The sequence below is a fragment of the Piliocolobus tephrosceles genome, chromosome 6, assembly GCF_002776525.5.
Source record: "Piliocolobus tephrosceles isolate RC106 chromosome 6, ASM277652v3, whole genome shotgun sequence".
Classification (NCBI taxonomy): Eukaryota; Metazoa; Chordata; class Mammalia; order Primates; family Cercopithecidae; genus Piliocolobus; species Piliocolobus tephrosceles.
The window spans coordinates 141,499,347-141,519,828 of NC_045439.1; the positions used below are offsets into that span (position 1 = coordinate 141,499,347).

At 53.9% G+C, this 20,482-nt stretch overlaps 1 protein-coding gene across 1 annotated transcript in view; it reads right to left on the reverse strand.

The window, feature by feature from the left end:
- Positions 1-1,195: 1,195 nt before the first annotated feature.
- The window catches only part of ITGA11 (integrin subunit alpha 11), a 131,271-nt gene continuing 111,984 nt past the window's right edge, over positions 1,196-20,482 (reverse strand). The window contains exons 19-30 of the mRNA XM_023220911.1: positions 19,976-20,061; positions 18,752-18,959; positions 15,776-15,874; positions 14,176-14,252; positions 12,307-12,396; positions 11,301-11,391; positions 9,516-9,629; positions 9,224-9,310; positions 5,698-5,808; positions 5,460-5,555; positions 2,246-2,359; positions 1,196-1,593 (exon numbers count right to left, since the gene is read on the reverse strand). Of these exons, the coding sequence (XP_023076679.1) occupies positions 1,522-1,593; positions 2,246-2,359; positions 5,460-5,555; positions 5,698-5,808; positions 9,224-9,310; positions 9,516-9,629; positions 11,301-11,391; positions 12,307-12,396; positions 14,176-14,252; positions 15,776-15,874; positions 18,752-18,959; positions 19,976-20,061 (1,245 nt within the window). The 3' untranslated portion in view covers positions 1,196-1,521. The remainder of the gene's footprint in view (positions 1,594-2,245; positions 2,360-5,459; positions 5,556-5,697; positions 5,809-9,223; positions 9,311-9,515; positions 9,630-11,300; positions 11,392-12,306; positions 12,397-14,175; positions 14,253-15,775; positions 15,875-18,751; positions 18,960-19,975; positions 20,062-20,482) is intronic.

A 20,482-nucleotide genomic window follows, 5' to 3' on the forward strand; every position in this document is an offset into this window, starting at 1 on the left:
TGGGAGAGAGAGCACTCCGCCCCTAGAGACGCCATACAGAAGCCAGGCAGCCACTTGGAGGGCATGTTGTGGGCAGCAAATGGCGGAGGAGTCCCTTCCGACACGTAGGGGGGAGGAAGCAAGGAACCCCCTCATCGACTTCCTCTCCTTCAAAGGGGAGTGTGGCTCACTGTGATGTGTTCTGCCCACAGAATGGGATGTCAGTGCTTGGTTGTTTTTAAACACTGTATTTTTAATTTTTCAAAAATATTTACGACAGTAAAGGTCGTACTGTGCACAGGGGGACAGATGCCTTTGATGTGTCCCCCTTTCATTTCTACCTCAAAACAAGGTTAAGGCATAAATTACTCCGCTGGGCACCAGGCATGCCCCTTGTCCTTGGGGCATTATCACTGGTCATACCACTTGTCCTGGGGGCCGGCGGATGAGATATTTGCCACCGAGGCTGCACAGGCTCCGGGAGTCCTTGCACGCGCTTTATTCAGTGCATTCCAGAGGGCACCCCTCAACAGCGCTGGCCAAGCCCTTCCCTGTGCACTGGTTGGCATAAGGGAAGGATGGGAGGCAGTGTGTGTGTGTAGGGAGGGGCTGATACAGGGAGGGGAGGCTCCCACCCCTACACCTGCTGCCCAGCTGCAGCCGGGCCAGTGCGTCCATGTCTAGGGGCAGCCTGCAGCAAGAAGACATGTGGGAATGCACAGCCCCAGGGATTGTGTCATCCACATGCTTCCCATGAGGTACCTGGGAACAAAAGTGGCCTGGGAGGGTTGGCAGCTGAGAGCAAGGGGCCACAATTGGTGGGGGAATGTGTGAGTTGCGGTCAACGTGAATGCACGTGGGTGCAGAGCCCGGCTGCCTCTCATCTCAGGTCAGCGTCCAGTATCCTGGTCCCACTTGCCTGGCCATCAGTCTCCGCATCTCAGAGTCTTTCTTCATCCCTGGCTCGCAGCTGTCACCATCAAGCCCTTGGGCTTGGATTCATTCTTTGGGAGCCCCAGGGGCCTATCTATGGGGAAGGGAGTGAGTATGACTTGGGAGCCATTGGAGGGGTGGGAAGGGTGAGAGAAAAGGGCAGACTTCAGATCTGTTCTGTCTTGGGTCCTTCTGGAACTAGAGGCCTGGAGTGTGCAGATTGGGTTCGTATTTACAGTCTTCCTCCCTGGGTTTCTTTGAAGGATGGGGATAATTACAAATTCCTAGCACCTTAGTAGCTGGGGCAGCAAATGCCCTCCAGAGAGCCTAAGGGAGGCCTTGGAGTGGGCCTAGGTGTGTGGGGGTGTCCCTTTAAATCCTTAGGGGTCTGTGCCGAAGGTGTCCCAGCCTCCCAGTAGGGCAGTTCCACTTAAAACCAGCTTGAGTTCCATTCTGGAGGGAGCAGGCGCCATTGCTCAGGAGATGAGGTCAAGTGCAAAGCCAGCTGGCTTCCTCTCCGCTCCAGCTCGGTGGGGCCACAGGCCTGGGTCCGAACACTGCCTGGACAGGTGTCCTGGCCCCCATCAACTCAAAGTCTCCTCTGGAGCCTCACTCCAGCACTTTGGGGGTGGGGTCCAGACCAGGCTCCCTCCTGCGCCTGGCACTTTTGAAGAAGCCGAGCTGCGAGGAAGCAAAGGGAGACGTCTCAGAGGAGGACAGGGTGGACAAGGCCTACCCCTGCTTTCCCTCCACTACCCTTCCTCGAGATTCCTCCCTCAGGGCTTCCTTGAGTACCCCAGCTCCTTCTGAGCACCCCCTCCTCCAGAACTGCCTCTGTGGACTGGAACACAGTGGATGAGACCATGGGTGGCATGCAAGAAGTCATGCTGGCTCCCACCACCTTGCTGTGTGACCAGCCCCAGCCAACATCCCTCTCTGGGCCTCCTTCATCTGTAGCAGGAGGAGGCTGAGACCCGGGGTTTGTAACCAGAGCTTCAGAGACAGAGATGGACTTTGGGAGGTTTGTTAACAGCTTGACATTGTTGGAGAAATTTTGTGCAGTTGTTTGTACTTGCTTTTTTTTTTTTTTTTTCTTTCTCTATTAATAGGAACCTTAGTTCTCATCAGGTTCTCAAAGGCACCCACAGATAGGTCAGAGCCGTAGTCTGAGTGCCCTCTGTTGGCCCTAACCAATGTGTCTGCTGTGGTGAGGGGGTGGGGTGCCAGCTCCCTTGGAGAGGAGAACATGGCAGTGGCCACGAAGCTCCAGGGGCTGGAGCCTGAGCCCACCAGCCAGGATGCTGCTCCTTCCCTCCCCTGCAGGGGACCTCACCTTCCACAGTGCCAGGACCAGCAGGGCCAGCAGCAGGAGGCCCCCCAGGGTGCTGCCCACAATGATCCAGATGGGGACCTGCCAGTCCTCTTGCTTGGAGATCTCAAACACGATCTGTAAAGGGAGGGGGGCCAGGCCAACAGCATTACTGTTCTGGGGCTGGGGTGGCAGCCCAGGAGGGGCAGGAGGGTGGAGACAGCTGGCACCTGGTGGGGGAGCTGCATCCTCTTCCTCAGGGGGATGCCGGAGGGATGGGTGGATAGGCCAGCCGAGGCCTCAGGACGACCAGCACCTGAACAGCCGACACTGGGTTCAGTGGCCCAGGTGATCCTGCCTCCTTGAAACACTTGCTGCCTTTGGCCTCAGGCCCCGCCACTCCCTGGATCCTCCTCCCACCACATGGGCTACTCCTTCTCCCTTTGCTGCCTCCGCATCGCCTCCCGCACTTCTAAAGGTCGGTGTGTCCCACGGTTCAGTCCTTGCACCTCTTCTTTTTCTAGAGTCACTTCCTGGGTGAACTCAGGGCTGACTTTCCCACGAGTCACGGTAGGCATGGTGCCAAGGCCCATAACACTTTTAGGAGCCCATGAAAATGTTTACATTTCTTTTAAAATTAGAGGAAAAAATGGAATAGAATCCAGCTTGGATAACATTTTTTTGTCTTTGTGCCAACACAGTTATAAACCATAATTTTAAATATTTTTTTCCTGTGGAGAAAGGCGTCCCAAAGCCAAAAGTGGCCAGGGCTGGGAAGGTCAGAAAGCAAGTCCAGGCCAGCTCCCTCAGTCCTGTGGCTATCACTGTCTACACGCTGACTGCTCTCACATTTCTGTCTTCTGCCTGGATTCTCCACTGAATTCCAGGCTAATACCGACCGTCTCCAGGCCTGCCTGGCAACTGTAACAGGCCCCTAACCAAGCTCTTAACACCCCAGCCCCTCAAGCCTGCTCCTTCCAGTTCTTTCTCACCTAAGCAAATGGCAGCACTATCCCTCCACACTGCTCAGGCCAGAAGTCACATATCCATCACTGACCCTAGCTCTCACACCCGCACGGAGCCCAGCAACAAAGTCTGTCCACTCTATCTTGGAAACACCTGGAATGTGGCCACTCCTCCCACCTGGACCTCAGCACCCTCGTATCACCTCTGGAGACTACAGCGCTGCCCGACTCTCTCCCCTCTGCAGTCTGTTCTCAGCACAGCAGCTAGAGGGATCCTTCTAAACAGCAAGGCAGGCCCATGCTCTGTTCTGCTCAAGCTCGCTCAGAGTAAAAAGTGCAGTCCTGGCCCTGGCCTGCAAGGCCCTCCCCTCTTTGGTCCCACCTGTCTTGCTGACCTCACCTCCTGCTCCCTCTTGCTCTACTCTAGACTCCGGCCACCTGGCCTCCAACGTGCATGCCATGGCGTGCCTGCTGCAGGCACTGCTATCCCCTCTGCCTGCGAGGGTTTTCCTCACACAGCTGCAAGACATTTCTGTCTTCCTCATGGTCTCTGTCTGATGTCACTTTATTGGAAAGGCTTTTCCCACGTCCCCTGTATAAAACAGCAGCCCCTGGCACTCCACCCTTAGATGTGTGCCTTTTTCTGGGTGGCCCTTATCACCAGTTGATAATGTTTATGTTTATTGCCCACCTAGAATGTCAGCTGTAGGAGAGCGGGGGTGTTGTTTTGTCCCTGCTCTATCCTCAGAACCTGGAACTGTGCTGGGAATGCAGCAGGAGCTCAGCTAACATGTGGAGTGAACGGATCACCCGCAACAGCAGACAGGGCCCTGCTTTGGCCGCTGACTCGCTGTTCACCTTGAGGCGAGTCACTGTCCCTCCTGCCTCATCTGACATGCCTCGGTGTGCATACCTGAGAGATGGGGGTGGGGACAGTGCCTCACAGTGTTGTGAGGTCTGTCACCGTGTTCGGCACACAGCTGGGGGCCAGCAAATGGCAGGGCCCTTATGTGTGCTCTTTCTGTCCCTCAAGGCGAGTACCTGGCTCTGCCTCCCCAGCGCTGGCACCTAGCACAGAGCCCAGCATACAGGGGCTTAATTTCGGGGTTGCTGGATTTCTAAAAGAGAAGTGAGGCATCCACAGAGTATAAGAGGAATTTTTTGGGGGTAGAGTGGGGGTGGAAGAAGGAAAAGTCACCTAAAAGACAAGCATCAATGTGAGAAGAAGGATTCTCTCTCTCTTTCTCTGTACGTGCAGGGTACGTGTGTGCGGGGGTGCCTGTACCACACCTCCCTCTCTGGGATGCCGGGAACATTCCAGCATCTTTCAAGATTCGGTTCAAACAAACTGTCTCCAGAAAGCTTTCTGGGGACGTCTCTCGCTCTGAACCGCTCCCCCTGGGCCTGTGCTCACCCCCAGACTTCACTCACCCGTTTATTGTCACTGTTTCCCTGCCTGCCTAATTTATCTCTGTTTCCCGTTTTGGGGCCGAAGGAGTCGTAGGAGAGACACCCAACAAATGCCAAATGAATGAACACGTAAAACAGCTCCTTAGGTGGATCCTGATACCCCTCTGCCTGGCATCCCCCAGCCCTGGTTGTGATTGGTTTTTGTTGGATTGTTTTATAAGGGATGCTTCCTGACCCCGCCTCTTTGCTCTCCAGCATCTCCCTGGGGTCGGGATGGGCGCTTACTCCGCCTCTGTAACAGAAACACTCGCCTGGAGCCCAGGCTGGCATTTCTGGGGTGTGGCCAGTGGAGGGCAGCAGCGTCCCACGCCCGGCTGCCCTGTCTATTTCCACAGGACTGGGCTTTGCTTGCTTGCTTGCTTTTACAAATGTATTTCTTTTCTTTTTTCTTCCTTTGCTACTTCTTCCAGGAACGGGCTTTTCTTTAAGACGTCACTTCTCGTTGGGTCTCACACAGAGTCTCACTCCTTTCCCAGACCCCGAATGAAGCCAGTGTGATCTGTAACAATCTGCTTTTACCCAACTAATAAAGAGGCCAATCCCGAGGCATCTCCCATCCTTTGGTCTTCACAAATTCAGTTCACACTAGACCTCTGGACCTTCCCTAGTGTTGCCCCTGAGGCCCATTTGTCTTGCTTTTCCCCCTCTCCTCAGCAGCTGCCCTAACAGCCCTCAGGTCTGCCTGATTCTCTGCTGCTGGGACATGCAGCCAGGGGTTGTAGGAAAACTCTAGAGGAGTGCGGCCAACCCTTTCCCAAGCTGTCTGGCCTAAGCCCAGTTCTGCAGGGCTCCCAGGGGCTCACCTGGCGGCTGGGATCCTCCTCACGGAAGATGAAGGGGCTGTGGAACTGCCTCTGCAAGGCTGCGTTGACCATGATTTTCATGGATTTGTACTTGAGCTGTGCAATCAGAGGGCTCGTCAGAAGCTGGCCTGGAAGCTTTTCTTCCCGTCCCCTCCCCAGGCAGCCCCAGGTGGAAGAAATCCCAACAGCCACCCCCTTTCCCTTCTTCCTTCCAGCGCAGCCCAGGGGCTCTACTTACTGCTTTTAGGGACCTCAACCATAGGTTCCCCAGTAGATGGAAATTGATTTCCTGGTTGGGGGCCAGCCGTATATTGCAATTGATGGAGACGACATCAGAGTTGCTGTGATTCTGAAAGGGAAGATGGGTCTCAGGGCTGAGCTGCTGGGCTAGGGAAGCAGGGGGCGGCAACACTGCTTGAATGACTGGGGCTCTGCTCCTGGGGGCAGGCGCAGAGGACAGGGGACAAGGAGACATTTGGGAGTGGGGGACATGTGTACTGCGCCTGCCAGGGGATGACTGAAGGACAAATGAAGGACGGTATATCTGATGCTCCACTTGAAGCTGTGCATTGTGACCGGCCTGGGTATATTCCAGGGACAGAACTTTGGTTCAACATTAGGGAATCTATAAATGTTTCCCATCACCATATAAACACATTAAGATAAAAATTCTATGATCGCTGCAACAGATGCAGAAAAAGTATTTTAGGAAGTGCAACTTCTGTTCATGATAAAAACTCCCAGGGAACTTCCTGAATCAGACAAAAGGGGTCTTCATAAAGTTCATGGAAAATGTGTATTATGGAAAAACTATGAATGGATTCCAAAACCTTTTTTTGCACCAAAATAAACTTGTATTAACTTGTTGTAACCTATGTGAACAGGATCTAGTTTGAGGCACTAAGAAGGACAAGACATCAGTTTGAGAAGAGCCCTATCAGAGCAACATGAATTCTGCTACAATTGAAGCAAAAACAAACATCAAATTTATGGCGAAACTTGAGTTGAAGAACAGTGAAATCATTGATGCTTTATAAAAAGTTGATGGGGATGATATCACAAAGAAATCAGCGGTTTGCAAATGGATAACTTGTTTTAAGAAGGGACTAGAGGGCCAGGTGTGGTGGCTCACGCCTGCAATCCAAGCACTTTGGGAGGCTGAAGCAGGCAGATCACAAGGTCAGGAGATCAAGACCATCCTGGCTAACCCGGTGAAACCCCGTCTCTACTAAAAAATATAAAAAACTAGCCAGGCGAGGTGGTGGGCGCCTGTAGTCCCAGCTACTCGAGAGGCTGAGGCAGGAGAATGGCGTAAACCCGGGAGGCGGAGCTTGCAGTGAGCTGAGATCCGGCCACTGCACTCCAGCCTGGGCGACAGAGCGAGATTCCGTCTCGAAAAAAAAAAAAAAAAAAAAAAAATACAAACAGCCAGGTGTGGTAGCATGTGCCTGTAGTCCCAACTACTTGGGAGGCTGAGGCAGGAGAATCACTTGAACCTGGGAGGCGGAGGTTGCAGTGAACCGAGATCACACCATTGCACTCCAGCTGGGTGACTGAGCAAGACTCAGTCTCAAAAAAATAAAAAGGAGGGGTTAGAGGACACTGACACTGAAGATGGAGCTTGCAGCAGATCGTTCATATCAATTTGTGAGGAAAAAAATAATCTCGTTCAGGCCCTCATTGAAGAAGCCTGACAATTAACAGCAGAACCATTAACCAACACTATAGACATCTCAGTTGGCTTAGTTGACATCATTCTGACTGAAAAATTAAAGTTGAGCAAAATTTCCACGTGACGGGTGCCCAATCTGTTGCACCCAGATCAGCTACAGAAAAGAGCAGAACTTTCAATGGAAATTTTAAACAAGTGGCATCAAGATCCTGAAGCATTTCTTCAAATAATTATAACAGATAAAAGGTGGCTTTGCCAGTACCATCCTGAAGACAAAGCACAAAAAAAGCAGTGGCTACCAAGAGGTGGATGTGGTCCAGTCAAAGCAAACGCAGATCAGTCAAGAGCAAAGGTCGTGGCAACAGTTTTTCGGAATGCTCAGAACATTTTGCTTGTTGACTTTCTGGAGGGCCAAAGAAAGAGAACATCTGGTTATTACGACAGTGCTGTGAGAAAGTTAGCCAAAGCTCTAGCAGAAAAATGGCTGGGAAAATGTTGCCAGAGAGTCCTTCTCCACCATAACAATGCTCCTGCTCGCTCCTCTCAAAGGGATTTCAAAAAGTTTGTGGAAAAATGGAATTAAAAGATAAAAATTAAAAATTAAATTTTACTTCTCAACATAAGCTCCATCAAGTTCAAAACACTTTTGTAGGCAATGATACCAACCATACAGTCCATTCTTAAATAACTAAGCGTCCTGGGAATTTAACCATGTCAACGCAGTCCTTTTTTTTTTTTTTTTTTTGAGACAGAGTCTTGCTCTGTTGCCCAGGCTAGAGTAGAGTGGCACGATCTCAGCTCACTGCAACTTCTGCCACCTGGGTTCAAGCGATTCTCTTGCCTCAGCCTCCTGAGTAGCTGGGACTACAGATGCCCGCCACCACACCTGGCTAATTTTTGTATGTTTAGTAGAGATGGGGTTTCACTATGCAGTATGCGGGCCAGGCTGGTCTCGAGCTCCTGACCTCATGATCCGCCTGCCTTGGCCTCCCAAAGTGCTTGGACAACAGGCACGAGCCACTGTGCTTGGCCTAATGCAGTGTTTTTTAACATTATTAGCTGAGGAAAAATGGGTGTCCTTTAAATATATATTTTTTAAGATTTAGCAAACCAAAAGAAGTTAGAAGGAACCAAATCAGGACTGGAAGGTGGATGCCTAATGAGTTTGAAATCCCCTCGTGTGTGAAGCCTATAGCAATGATCATATTTAACAATCAAAATAAAAATAAATTCCTTTAAGTCATCATGATTAAGGTAGTCCTGATGATTCTGTCATCATCATATCTATTTACCATTGCACTGGAAGTCTTAGCTAGAGTAACACCACAAGATCATCTATAATATAAGGATTAAGTGGAGAAACTAACGTTGATGGAAAACCCAATCTTCAGAGTTTATTAGGTGAAAGTTGCTAGTGTTGCTGCCTCGCTGCCCACCTCAACCCCAATGCAGCCCAAATCTTTGGCAAAGCACGCTACCCTCAGTAAGTGCTTTGTGGGGGGCACTTGTCTGGGGAAAGTAAAACTAAAACAGCGAAGATTGTTGTCTGGGTAAAGAACAGTGGAAGCAGGGTGAGAAACTGGTATCTGGAGGCAGAGGCAACCCTGAGAAAGCAAACCGGAAATGAGCAGGTGTTTCGGGAGGGCTGTGGAAATTGAAGCTGATCTGCATTCCATCTCTAGGGCAGGAGGCCCCAGCTGATGCGGCCAAATGCCTCCAGTACAAGCCATGTGCGTGTTCCGGTGTCCGCTTCTCTCTGCTTCTCTGTATCCTACGGGTCTGCTTGGCCCAGGTGCAAGTCCACTGTCCCCACCCCTTTCTGCTCGTTTGCCTGGCACACCACAGGCTGTGACCTTGGCTTCTCAGACACTCACTCTGTGGGTTTGTCCCACTCCCTGTGAGATGGGGGACTCACACAGGCCAAGAAGTCTTTTCCTCCTTCAGTTTTTTCTTGGTTTGGGGCTGGGTACATATAGGTGCTCAGTAAGCTCTTACTGACAAGCTGTTGGATCAGGAGGGAAATGGGCCCCGGAGCCCTGGCGGCACGCCTCTAACCCCAACCACTGTGGCTCTCTGCATGGGGGACACTCACCAGCTGCGGAGCACGACTCAAGTCTTCCTCCGTTGGGGTGGGCCGGTACTCAGTGCTGTTCCCCCAGATGTTACAGGACGTGTTCGCCTACATAAAGGACACGGACACACACACACACAGCCTCACAACCAGCTCTGGCAGATGCAGGTTCCCAGAGATGCTTCTTTTCTCCTCCTCTAGCCCTGGCCCTGGAGAAGGGAGCTGGGGTCTGGGAACCTGGGGACACACGTAGGGGGAATGTCTGTCTCCTTCTGGTCCCCTCCCCTGAGCCGGCTCCCAAGGGCATCGGTACCTGGTCGGTGAGGAAGTCCCTCAGCTTCAGCAGGCGGTTGCCGCCCCTGGTGGCGATGGGAACGGTGATCTTCATCATCACCCCGTGGATGGGGAACAAGCCCAAGTTCTGGATCTGTGGCCAGAGACGGGGGGGTGTCAGTACAGTCAGTTGACGGGGCCGGAAAACAAGGTCCACAGGGGCCAACCAGCCCCTGGGGGTGGCGATTCCCCCACCAGGCCTGGGAAAAAGGCCCACTCAAGGCCCCTGGTGTTTTCACTGTGGAAGCTCCTACGCTCTGTCAAATTGTGGCCGGGGACTGCACGGACGAGTGCAAGAAAGCCTGAGAGGGGAGGGGTGGCTGGAAGCTGAAGACAAGCCAGTGGGGATCCAGAGGCCGGAGAGCAGGGGCCACCTCCGTTTTCTTTTCTTTTCTTTTTTTCTTTTGTGAGACTGAGTCTCGCTCTATCACCCAGGCTGGAGTGCAGTGGAGCGATCTCGGCTCACTGCAACCTCCGCCTCCCGGGTTCACGCCATTCTCCAGCCTCAGCCTCCCGAGTAGCTGGGACTACAGGCGCCCGCCACCTCACCCGGCTAATTTTTTTTTTTTTGTGGTTTCAGTAGAGACGGGGTTTCACCGTGTTAGCCAGGATGGTCTCGATCTCCTGACCTCGTGATCTGCCCGCCCCAGCCTCCCAAAGTGCTGGGATTACAGGCGTGAGCCACTGCGCCCAGTCCACCTGCATTTTCAACTCTTTTTGGCTGGGATGGGGATTTTGTAGAGGCCAGGGTGAAGACGGTGACAGCAATCAATGCATTATGAGATGGAATCATTAATTAACAAAGGATGTATTGCTAAATAGCGAGTGCGTGATTGTTCACATTCTAGCAGTGTCACATTTAGTGCCAGGGCAGCAGTGATTCTAAGCAGGAGTTTGGAATCAGAAAGATCAGGAATCTAATCCTGGGCCCGCCACCACCTATGAGCTGTGTGGCCCTGAGCAGCTTACTAGGCCTCTCTTGAACAAGCCACGCAGGGCTCAGTGTGTCTGAAGTCCAGTATTCAGCTGTCAGCCTGTCCTCAGCTTTCACGCAGCCTAGGAGAAGTTGATAAACTTACAGCAGTTCTGGGTTGAGGGAGCTCTCAGGGCCCACTGTAGCAGAGGCTGCTGAATTGCCTCCTAACTCTTATTCTCCCTTTTTCCTTAGTGACAGAACTGAGACTAAAAGCCACATTTCCCAGCCTCCCTTACAGCTGAATCACAATGTTTTGGATAAAGAGAGGTCACTGGAAGAGTGAGGAACTGCCAGGGAGGTCCCTTAATAAAGAGGGAGCATGCTCTTCTCCCCTTCCTCCTCCCTGCTGCCTGGAATGAGAATGCAATGGCTGGAGCTGCAGCCATCTTGTACTGTGAGGCAAACTGGAGGCTGGTAAGTTCACACCGAGGATGGTGGAATAGAAGACCCACTCCTGGATGACTCTGTGAAGCTGCCAACTCTGGACTTCTTTTATGGGAGAGAGTAAACCCTAGTGTGTTTAAACAACTGTTTAAAAAAATTTTTTAAAGAATTTTAGGCAACCACACTGTATCTTCGCCCATATGTCTCCCACTGCAGTCCAGTTGTTTTTCAGAAGACTGAGAGGCCCAGAGAGGGGAAGTGACGTGCCTAAAGTTGCACAGTGGGTGGGTGGCAGGGTTGAGACTGGACTCCGGGCACTAGTGATGATTCCACATTCCTCCCCTCCGGGATGGGGGTGCTCAGATCCCATCGTTCCCCCTCCACCCGGCTCCCCTCCAGCCTCACCCTGAAGATGCAGCTGAAGGGAGGCCCGATACCATCGTATCTCTCCAGCGAGCTATTGGGCTTGACCTCGTAGTGGCTCAGGCTGCTCCTCCTGCAGAGACAGAGGACAGGGCTGTCGTGAGCTCAGTCAGTGCTGGCTGGAATGACAGATGAATGAAAGAGGGAGAGGGCATGTGCCGGCCTCCCCCGGGCCACAAAAAACAGGTTCCCTCTTGTGTCGGTTGGGAGTGAGTGTCATGTTGGAAGGATTCTGAGCCTTCGCAGGAATTAGCGCTGCCGTGGGTGAGCAATGTCTGCCTCCTGGGTGGGTGGGCGTGAGTCAGAAGAGCCAGTTATTTCATCCCTGCCCAGCCTGTTTGCCTAGGGGTGTAGCTGCTTTTCGGAGTGACCGTGCCACTGTGCTGCCTTCCACCCTCTAGGGATGGCTGGCGTGGGAGGGCCTGAGCTTCCTCTTCGTATCTGCTGTTCTGCCCTGACTTCTCCATCTGTCCATGAGCTCTCAGAGGACAGGGGCTGTTTCCTCCATCTGACTGGGGGCCAGTAGCGTACCAAGGGGGCGGGGGTGGGAGCAGTCTGTCTTTTGGGGAGGAGTCTTTTCCCGCTGACGTTGTTTAGATGTGCTGGCGTAAGATGATAATACAAAGTAGATTGACTTATGACAGATATTATTACTGTTTTTAAATTCTCTACAGACCATGCATCCACTTGTTGCCTATGCCAGGGGTGGACGCCTCCCACTGTCCCCACCCTCCCTTCTTGCCTCTGCTAGGAGCTCCCCAGGGCCGGGCCTGTGTCTCCTCCTTCCTCTATTTTGATATCCCCTCCCGATATTGGATGGGGGGCTGCACTCTCTGACCCATCAGGGACACTCTTGGCTCCATCCATAGTCCCTTAGTGCTGGTGTCTGGCCCTATCAGGGCTCATCAGAGGGTACCACCCCCCTTAGGCCTCCGTCCTCCCACTCCCCATGCCTTCCCTCTCCTGCGGCCCCTGGAGCCCGGCCCACCTGGTGAAGAGGACGTCAGCCTCGTATTTGAGGTGGAAGCGTAGAGGGGCCACGTTGTCTTCCTTGGTGCTGTCCCGCTCGTTACTGTCACTGCAGGGAGAGCCAGGCAGCAGCAGAGTCAGGGAGGGGTTCAGCACAGGCAGCGGGAAGGGTCTGAGGCAGACTGCGGAAGGAGCACGCTGGCTTGTCTGGGGCTGATGGGCACCAGACAGGCCACAGAGGGAACCTGAGGCGTCTCCTAGGAGAGGAAGGGCCAGAAGTGGGGACGGATGACACCAGCTCTACCTGCTGCCCCTTTAGGTGGAGTGAGGGGAGGGCTCTGGACTGGAGCTGGGAGGCCTGTGCCTGGCCTGGCATGGACCGGACCCCGGCCTGTTTGCCTCCCTCACCGGGCTGCCCGTCTGTCAGGCTGTCAGGCGGGCCAATCCTGCTGCCTGCCAGATTCTCAGGGTCTGTGGGAGGCGACACCTGTGGCAAAGGCTCGCCCATGGAGGAGGGATGGTGAGGAATTCACAGTAGAGTCGTTCATTCATCCCTGGATTGACCGGGGACAGCTCCCACAGGGCGGCCAGGGGCCACTCTGCTGCCACGAGAAGGCTGGGAGTGAAATTCAGAGACATCTTCAGGGGGGTTCTGTCCAGTGTGCCTCCCTTTATATCTGAGCACCATGAACTACTGGGGCAAATCATTTTAGACATAAACATGTACGATTCTTGCTTGCTACATAGACCGAGTTTGATTCCCTTTGGAAGCCTTACCCCAGGATAGGGGTTTGGTTAGAAAAGGGAGACCCACCACACACAGATGCACCCCCAGGGCCCCCTCCTACACACACCTAGTTCTCAGACACCGCCCACAGCTGTGCCAGAAACACTGCTCTGCAAGTGCACGCTCATTTCTCCTGTGAAGACGGGACTGGATTTTCTAAGAGCAGGGCAGAGCGCAAGGGAGGCCTTGCCAAGTTTGCCACGTGGCGTGTGAGAATTCTACCACAACGCGCAATTCATTTAACTGTAGCTGGGACGCGAGCACATGTGGGGTGTGAGCGCCCAGTGCTTCTGTGACCTCTGACCTACGCGTGTGTGTGCTGCAATGTTAGTGTTCGGTTTGTCTGGGGTATTTATTTCTTAGCTAAGGATTTTTGCCATTTATAAGGCTCCAGAGTGGACAGAATCCCTCTGTCCTTCTCCACGTAGAGGTAATTCTGCACAAAAGAGACATGTATTTACTACTGACACAAAGTGATTCACGGTGTCAGCATATAGCAAGCTGCCTCCGAGAGGCCTGGGAGACAGACAGACAGACAGGAAGACCCACACAGAGTAAGAAAAGGCCTCTTAAAAATGGGAGAGAGGTGACTAGGACAGGAAGAGCCCTGGGTGGGGAATAGGATGAGTAGTGTTCAGCTTCCAGCTGCACAATTCACTGCTGTGTGTCCTTGGGAAATTCACTCACCCTCTCTGAGCCTCTCTTTTCTTAACTTGGAAGATGGTGTGGGGAATAACCCCTGCTTTGATGATCTTAAGGGGCCTCTGTGAGGACTGAGATTTTTGCCTGTACAATGCTTTATAACCGTAGGGTTTGTGAATTACTGCTGTATACAGGGTTGTCTAAAAGTAAAGGGCTGACATTATTATTTATCACCCAAAGAATGAAGAGTGGTGGCAACACAAGGGGCAGCAGGTTGGCCCACACCTGCAACAGATGCCGGCTCACCTCCCCATCCCGTTCCCTCCACTCAAGGTTGGGGCAGTGAGGGACAGGGCGTGGGGCGGCGGACTCAGTGTTGGGAGGAGCAGTCGCTAGCAGCCAGAGAACTGGGCCCCAGAGTAGCAAGCTTGGGGGAGAAGGAGCAGGCACGGCCCTGACCTGCCTGCAGCGAGCTCGATCTCCAGGTGGTGTAGGAAGATGGATTTGCTGAACTCAAAATCAAGACGGAAAGCCACCTGCAAGGAAGCGGTCGCGTGTCTGGGCATTGCCAGGACCAGCCCCGCCCACTCCCCACAGCCCACTCCCCGCAGCCCCCTGCCAGGCTTGGGGAGGGAGAGCTTGCTAGGAGGTTGGGGAACTGCTGGCTGGGAACAGGCTGGGAAAGGGAGGACCAGGTGCTAGAGAACGTGAGCTGAGCTTCAGGGCTGCTGTGGGGACACAGCCAAAGACAACAGCTCCCACAGTGGGGTTTCTCGGGGCTGAGTCAGCCCCCCTTCCTCTTCCTTTTCTTTTGTTTTTAGCAAAAGGCAACCAGAAAGCAGCAAGTCCAGCTCCAGACTCTGTCTGCAGGATTTTTAGGGTAGGGGACCTTGATGGCAGGAAGGGCCGACGGCCATTACAGGATGTAGGGGCCAGAAGCGTTTGGTAGGACCGTCTCACCCACCTCTTCTTTGTGTGTGATGGGGAGGGGATGGCCCGGAGAGGGATGAGGGCCAGTGGCCACCCAGCAGGCCAACAAGGCGTCTGCCCCTCGTCTGGCAGTGCTCCTGCCACACTGCTGACCTGGGCCCTGACGCTCCCCTTGCCCTTTGCCCCCCGGTGGGGAAACATGCGACCCTCCTCGCCTCCTCCCCGCCCCACCAGGGGGCATTACTGGGACTTTGCACAGACACCTGCTGCTCTCCCAGGTCTCACCCTCACGAGGTTTCCCAGGAGACCTCAGCGGCCCCTTCTCTGCAGGAGTGGCTGGGCATGGGTGGGGAAGCCTGGGCTGTGCCCTGCTCCATCCCCACTCCTGGGTTTTTGTCGGTGCCTCAACCCAGAAACTACACCTTCGACTTGTTTCTCACCAGGGAGGTGCTTTGCTAAGGAGCCCTCATCCCCGCTCCCATTTCTTCCACTTTCCCCAGCCATGCAGACCCTGCTCCTGGGAGCACAGCTGCTGCCTCGCTGGCTCCTGCCACGGCTCCTCTCGGATTCCCAAGTCCAAGCAGCTTGGCCTCAATTAGATCTTCTCCTGCTCCAGAACCTTCTGTGGCTGCCCACTGTCCAGGGCTGATGTCCAAACACTCCCTGCAATCTGGTGTCTCCCTCCCTTTCCCAGCTACTTTGCTTCTCCCTTCACACACCCACCCTCTATTCACATGAGCTCTTAAGCACAGTTGGGTGGTAGGTGCTCACGAAATGGTAGTTTCTCTGCCCATCGCTCCCCATACACAGCACAGTGGCAGAGGCCAGAAATCTGAAAAACTTGTGAGGGTGCAGAACAGTGGGACTGGCTAAGGGCAGGTAGGAGACTAGTGGCTGGGAGTGGTAGGAATTCTCTCTGAGTTAAAGGATGGTCTGCTAGCCTGGGGGTGGCTGGCTAATTTGGTCACTTGCATGTCATTTCATGGGAGAAAAGACAAATAAAAGCCACCTCAGGCCTCCCACCCCTCCCTGGTCTTCTGTTCAGTCCTGTTGCTCTTGCCTCCCTCCCCAAACTCCCTGTGCCTCCCAGTGCCCACCCTTGCCCTCCCCGACTGTCCCCAGCCTCAACCTTGGCCTTGGCCCTGAAGAAGGGGTAGCTGACGTTGCAGACTTTCTTCTGGAGCCTCCTCTCCTCGTTCACGCACTCGATGTTACCGTCCGAGTCCTCCTGGAGGTGGGTGGCAGACATCATGGCAGCAGTTAGGCGGGGCCTGGGACCAGGTCTGGAGGCTCCCTTACCCCCAGCCTGCACCCCACCCTCCGCAGGGGCCGCCTCAGCCCCTGATACCCATACGGAAGCCCGGACCACAGCCCTTCTGATGTCTGAGATCCCAGAGACCCCCAGAGGCCAGGGTGTGACTCGGTTCCTGGTACTTGGCTTGACATGGGATGGGACACACTCAGAGGCTATCGGGCAGTGGCAGGAGAATGGCAGGGGCTCATGTATGTGTCTCATTTTGCTCATCTGTTAAATGGGGATGACAGTAACTATCTCATCTAGTTGTTATGAGGATGACATGACGCGATGCACATAAATGCAGCGCCTATCCCATGTCCTGCCTATTGTCATCACTCGTATGTGGCAGCTACTGTTAGGATGATTATCTGTCCCTGCTGAGGGCTCTGCACTGTTGGGCATTACCTGGGCACACGGCTATGCATGTCTCTGGGCATGCATGCACCCGTGTGATGTGAGCCTGTGTCTGTGGAGACTCTGTGTGTCTGCATGTCAGTGCATGTGTGTGCATGCACCTGCTGCATGTATACGGAGCATGTGCGTTTCCCTGGATGAATATGTAGGCCACTGTGTTTTTGCGTGTGTGTGCAAAAAGTGTGTGATCAGACTAACACATCTGCATTTCGCTGAGAAGGGTGCTTTCTCTACTAGAGTTCCCCTTGGCTGGATGTTGGCGAGAGAGAGGAGAGGAATCCGACCTCGCAGCCATGAGCGTTTCCTGGGTTGGGGATGGGTGGCGGCACCTGTGAAGGTGGCAGGCTCCAGGCTAGCCCTGCACCCCACCTGCCATGTCTGGGGGCACAGCGCTTCATAGAACGTGTCTCCCAGTTCTCTTTACCTCCACGCACTGCCAAAAGCTCTTCTGAGCCACAGAAACTAGCTCCATGATTCCCACCCCAGGGTTAGGAGCAGGCACGGGACTGGCCTTGTGAAGTCTGGGCCAGGGAAGCAGGGGAAGGCGGATGCTGGTGTGGGCTTGATTCCCTCCGTATACCTGAAATCCAGACAGACACAAGTCCCCGGGCAGGAGGGGACTCCGAGAGACCATCAGGTGGGCTCTTCATCATCAGCCTGGGCTGTCACTCTGGGCAGTGGAGAGGGAGTGGGGTTGGGGCCCAGGCCTGGGCCTGACAGAAGGGACTGGGCCCTGGTTAGGTGCACACACACCACGCGTGTGCCACCAGCCGTCCACATCCTATCTGGCTGCAGATAGGCCTTGAGGTCTATTTGAGGATGGGGGAACCCACTGAGGAGGAATGGGGGGCAGGAGCAGGCAGCTCCTCGCTTCCCTGGGGTGGCCTCCCTTCACTCAGCTTCCCCTCCTGGCTGCAGGAACTGCTCCTGTGTGTGTGGCAAGCAAGGGGGGTGCTCGGGGAGGGGTGCTGGGCAGCGGTGCTGGGGTGGAGAGGACAGACTGACCCAGCACCTGTCTTGCCCGGCACACTGGGTTCCGCATTGACACTGAGATCCTCAAGGACAGAGGCTGTGTGTAAGGGTCCTGGGACCCCCAACACTCACACATGACATTGATGTCTGAGTTTACTCAACAAACTTGTCTTGAGGGCCTTCTATGTGCCCAGCTCTGCCACAGACATGGCTAAGACAAGGCTCTTGTCCCCTGGGAGTCGAGGGTTTCAAGAGGCCAGCACTTGGAGACTGAGGTTTCTTCAGAGCACATGAAGGGCTGTGCCAGATGCTGTGCGGGCTGGAGGGCCACCTGTGGCCTTGGAGAGCTTCCAGAAAGATACCCCAGAGAGCAGGGCTGAGGACTATCCTTGACCACAAAGCGCAGGCTCAGGCACCGGCACCAGCTGTGGGGCGGGAATTCCCCTCTGCTGCTCCCCAGCTGTGTGGTCCCAGGCAGGCCTTAATCCCTCCCTATGCCTCAGTTTCCTCCTCTGTAAAATGGGGACACCACCATCACCACTACCACCACCACTACTGCTATGCCCGAGGCTGCTGCAAGGGTTAAATGCGCGCCAAGTGCTAGCACAGCGCTGGATGCCGTGAGCGGGCAATACGTGGATGGTCACCAAGTAGGAGCAGGAGCCTCTCGGGCAGAGGAGAGAGGAGTCCCAGTTGGGGGTCATGGTGGGAACGAGCAGGGCGTGCTGGGAACAAGGTGGCCCGTGGCAGGGTTAGGGGAGAAGTGGCAAGAGGTGGGTGGGATGGCCCTTGAATGCCACAATGAGGAGTCTGGAGTTTGTTCTGACAGCAGCTGGGAGTGATCAGAAGTTTTAATGTGGGGAGGAACCGGTTCTGATTCTCGTCAGAAGGACCTTCCGAGCAAGCCCGCAGGGTGCACTGTTGGTAGAAGGTGTGGATGGCTGGTGGCACACGCGTGGTGTGTGTGCACCTAACCAGGGCCCAGGAGACAGGCTGTAGGGTATTCCTCTCCATGTTCCCAAAGGGCTCAGGCTCCCCTGGTGCTGGTGGTTCTCAGCCCTGCCTGCTCACTGAAGTCACCGAGGAAGCTTTAAAAGCCTGCCGACACTAGGCCCAAACCCAGAGCAAATCAGTTAGGACCTCCAGAGAAGGAGTCTGGGGGCAGGCTTTTTAAAGCTGTCCTGTGATTCTTTTTTATTTAATTTTATATTTTTGTAGAGACGGGGTCTCACTATGTTGCCCAGGCTGGTCTCAAACTCCTGGGCTCAAGTGATCCTCCCACCTCAGCCTCCCAAAGTGTTAGGATTACAGGCATGAGCCACTGCACCCAGCTTTCTCGTGATTCTAACACACAGCTCGGACCCCACCTGGCCTTCCTTTTCCTCTGCCTCAGGCAGTCTGGGCAGGTTGCTGAGGTCTTACCTTCTGGATCAAGCTGGCAAACTGCAGGTTTGCTGACTGTGAGATATTTAGGACTGTGCTGTAGGCATTCTCGCCCCTGTTCTCCAGTGTGGCCTCCACTGCCACTCGCCGGCGTGTGCTTTCTATGATGAAAACTGTGGTGTCGAAGGACAGCGTGTATGCGGAGCAGTCCTGCGCAGGCTTCCTCAGCACCCTCTGGCAGTACTCCCTGAGAACAAGAGAGCACCAGAGATTGGGCAGATGGAATGAGGAAAGCAGGGGTAGAGAGGAGCCCCAGGGTTGGGGCAAAAAGGTGGGTCTGGGCACTTGACTGGCCTCTGCTCATGGGAATAGCCACTGGGAGAAGAGGGGAAATGGATGGCAGGGCTGGAAAGAGCTCACCCTTCAAGACCACTTCCTATTTCAAAGGCCCTTGGCGTCCTCACCATAAAGATCATACCCTCCGCTGAACCCAGAGCTCTTATTTGACCTCACCACTCATGCATCACTACTCCATGCATCCTGTTTCCCTTTTGGCCTTGGCTGCCAGGAAGCTCAGCACTAATGTAGAGATAATCCTTATTTTAGCCTAACTGGTTAGAATATGTGCTCCATTATCCTTCTACAAGTTTTGAATGTGCTATTTCTCTTTATTGTCTATGTCATGGTATATATGTTTTCTATCTAAATCATCTCATAGTTGGATCAAAGTTGAGCATAAATTATTGGAAAATATGTTACATAAATTAAGAATACGATATTGTTGATTATTTTCCCTGGTATGTTCGTTTGTCTCTTCCAGGGGATTGTGGGTCCCCTGCTCCTCCTCTGCTGGTGGTCCCTGGCATCTTTCCATCAGAAGAATTGGAAAGCCCAAGGTGTTCAGCCAGCAGGCTCTAGAAGTCACCTCATCGGGGGGCTGAAGGACAAGCACCCAGAACTCTGAGTCCCCTGTCTCTACCTTTCATCTATTTTGTAATGTGGGCTCCAAAGAAAGGGTTTCTTTTTTTAACAAAATTTGAGATTAGATTAGACTAGTAGTTTCATATGACAGAGGAGACTTTCCTGAGGTTATGCAGGAGTTGGAGGTAGAGCCTGGGCTAGAACACAGGCTCCAAGTCAAGTGTTTGATCCACGCTGCCTGTGAGGAGGACATCCAGGAAACAATCCAGGGCCCCAGGAGCCCCAGAACCTCTGACAGTGAAGGGGAAGGGGCGAGGGTGGGGGTGGAAGGAGCCAACTCACATGGCCGTGGGCAGGTCACTCCGGGCATCCAGCACAAGGTCAGGGACACAGTGCTCATCCTCATTGCAGCCGTTCCAGAAGGGCACCTGGGCCGGGGAGAGCCAGGTGTGGGCAGCTGGGTAGGGACCCGCAGTCCCTCGCCCTCAACGTACACCAGCATCTGTCTCCACCACACTAGACATGCGCTGGCTTTCCTGCACTGGCCCCAGACACCACACTGCTCCTTCTTGGGCTTTTCCGTAGATGCTTCCCTCTTTAAAACGAGGCTCAAAACTCAGCTCCTCCTGGTTCCCCTCCAGTTCATAACTGGGCTGATAGCACAGAACCCCCACCCCCACTCACCCAGCAGAGCAGTTCTGGTCAACATTTATTGATCATCTACTGTGTGCTGGCAAGGGCTTTGGTACTGGGGATATGAAACAAGGAAGATGCAGCCTCTGCCCTCAGCTCATGGGGAAGATCGGTGTATGAACAAATAACTAGTGTAAAATGTGCGAAAAATCCAAA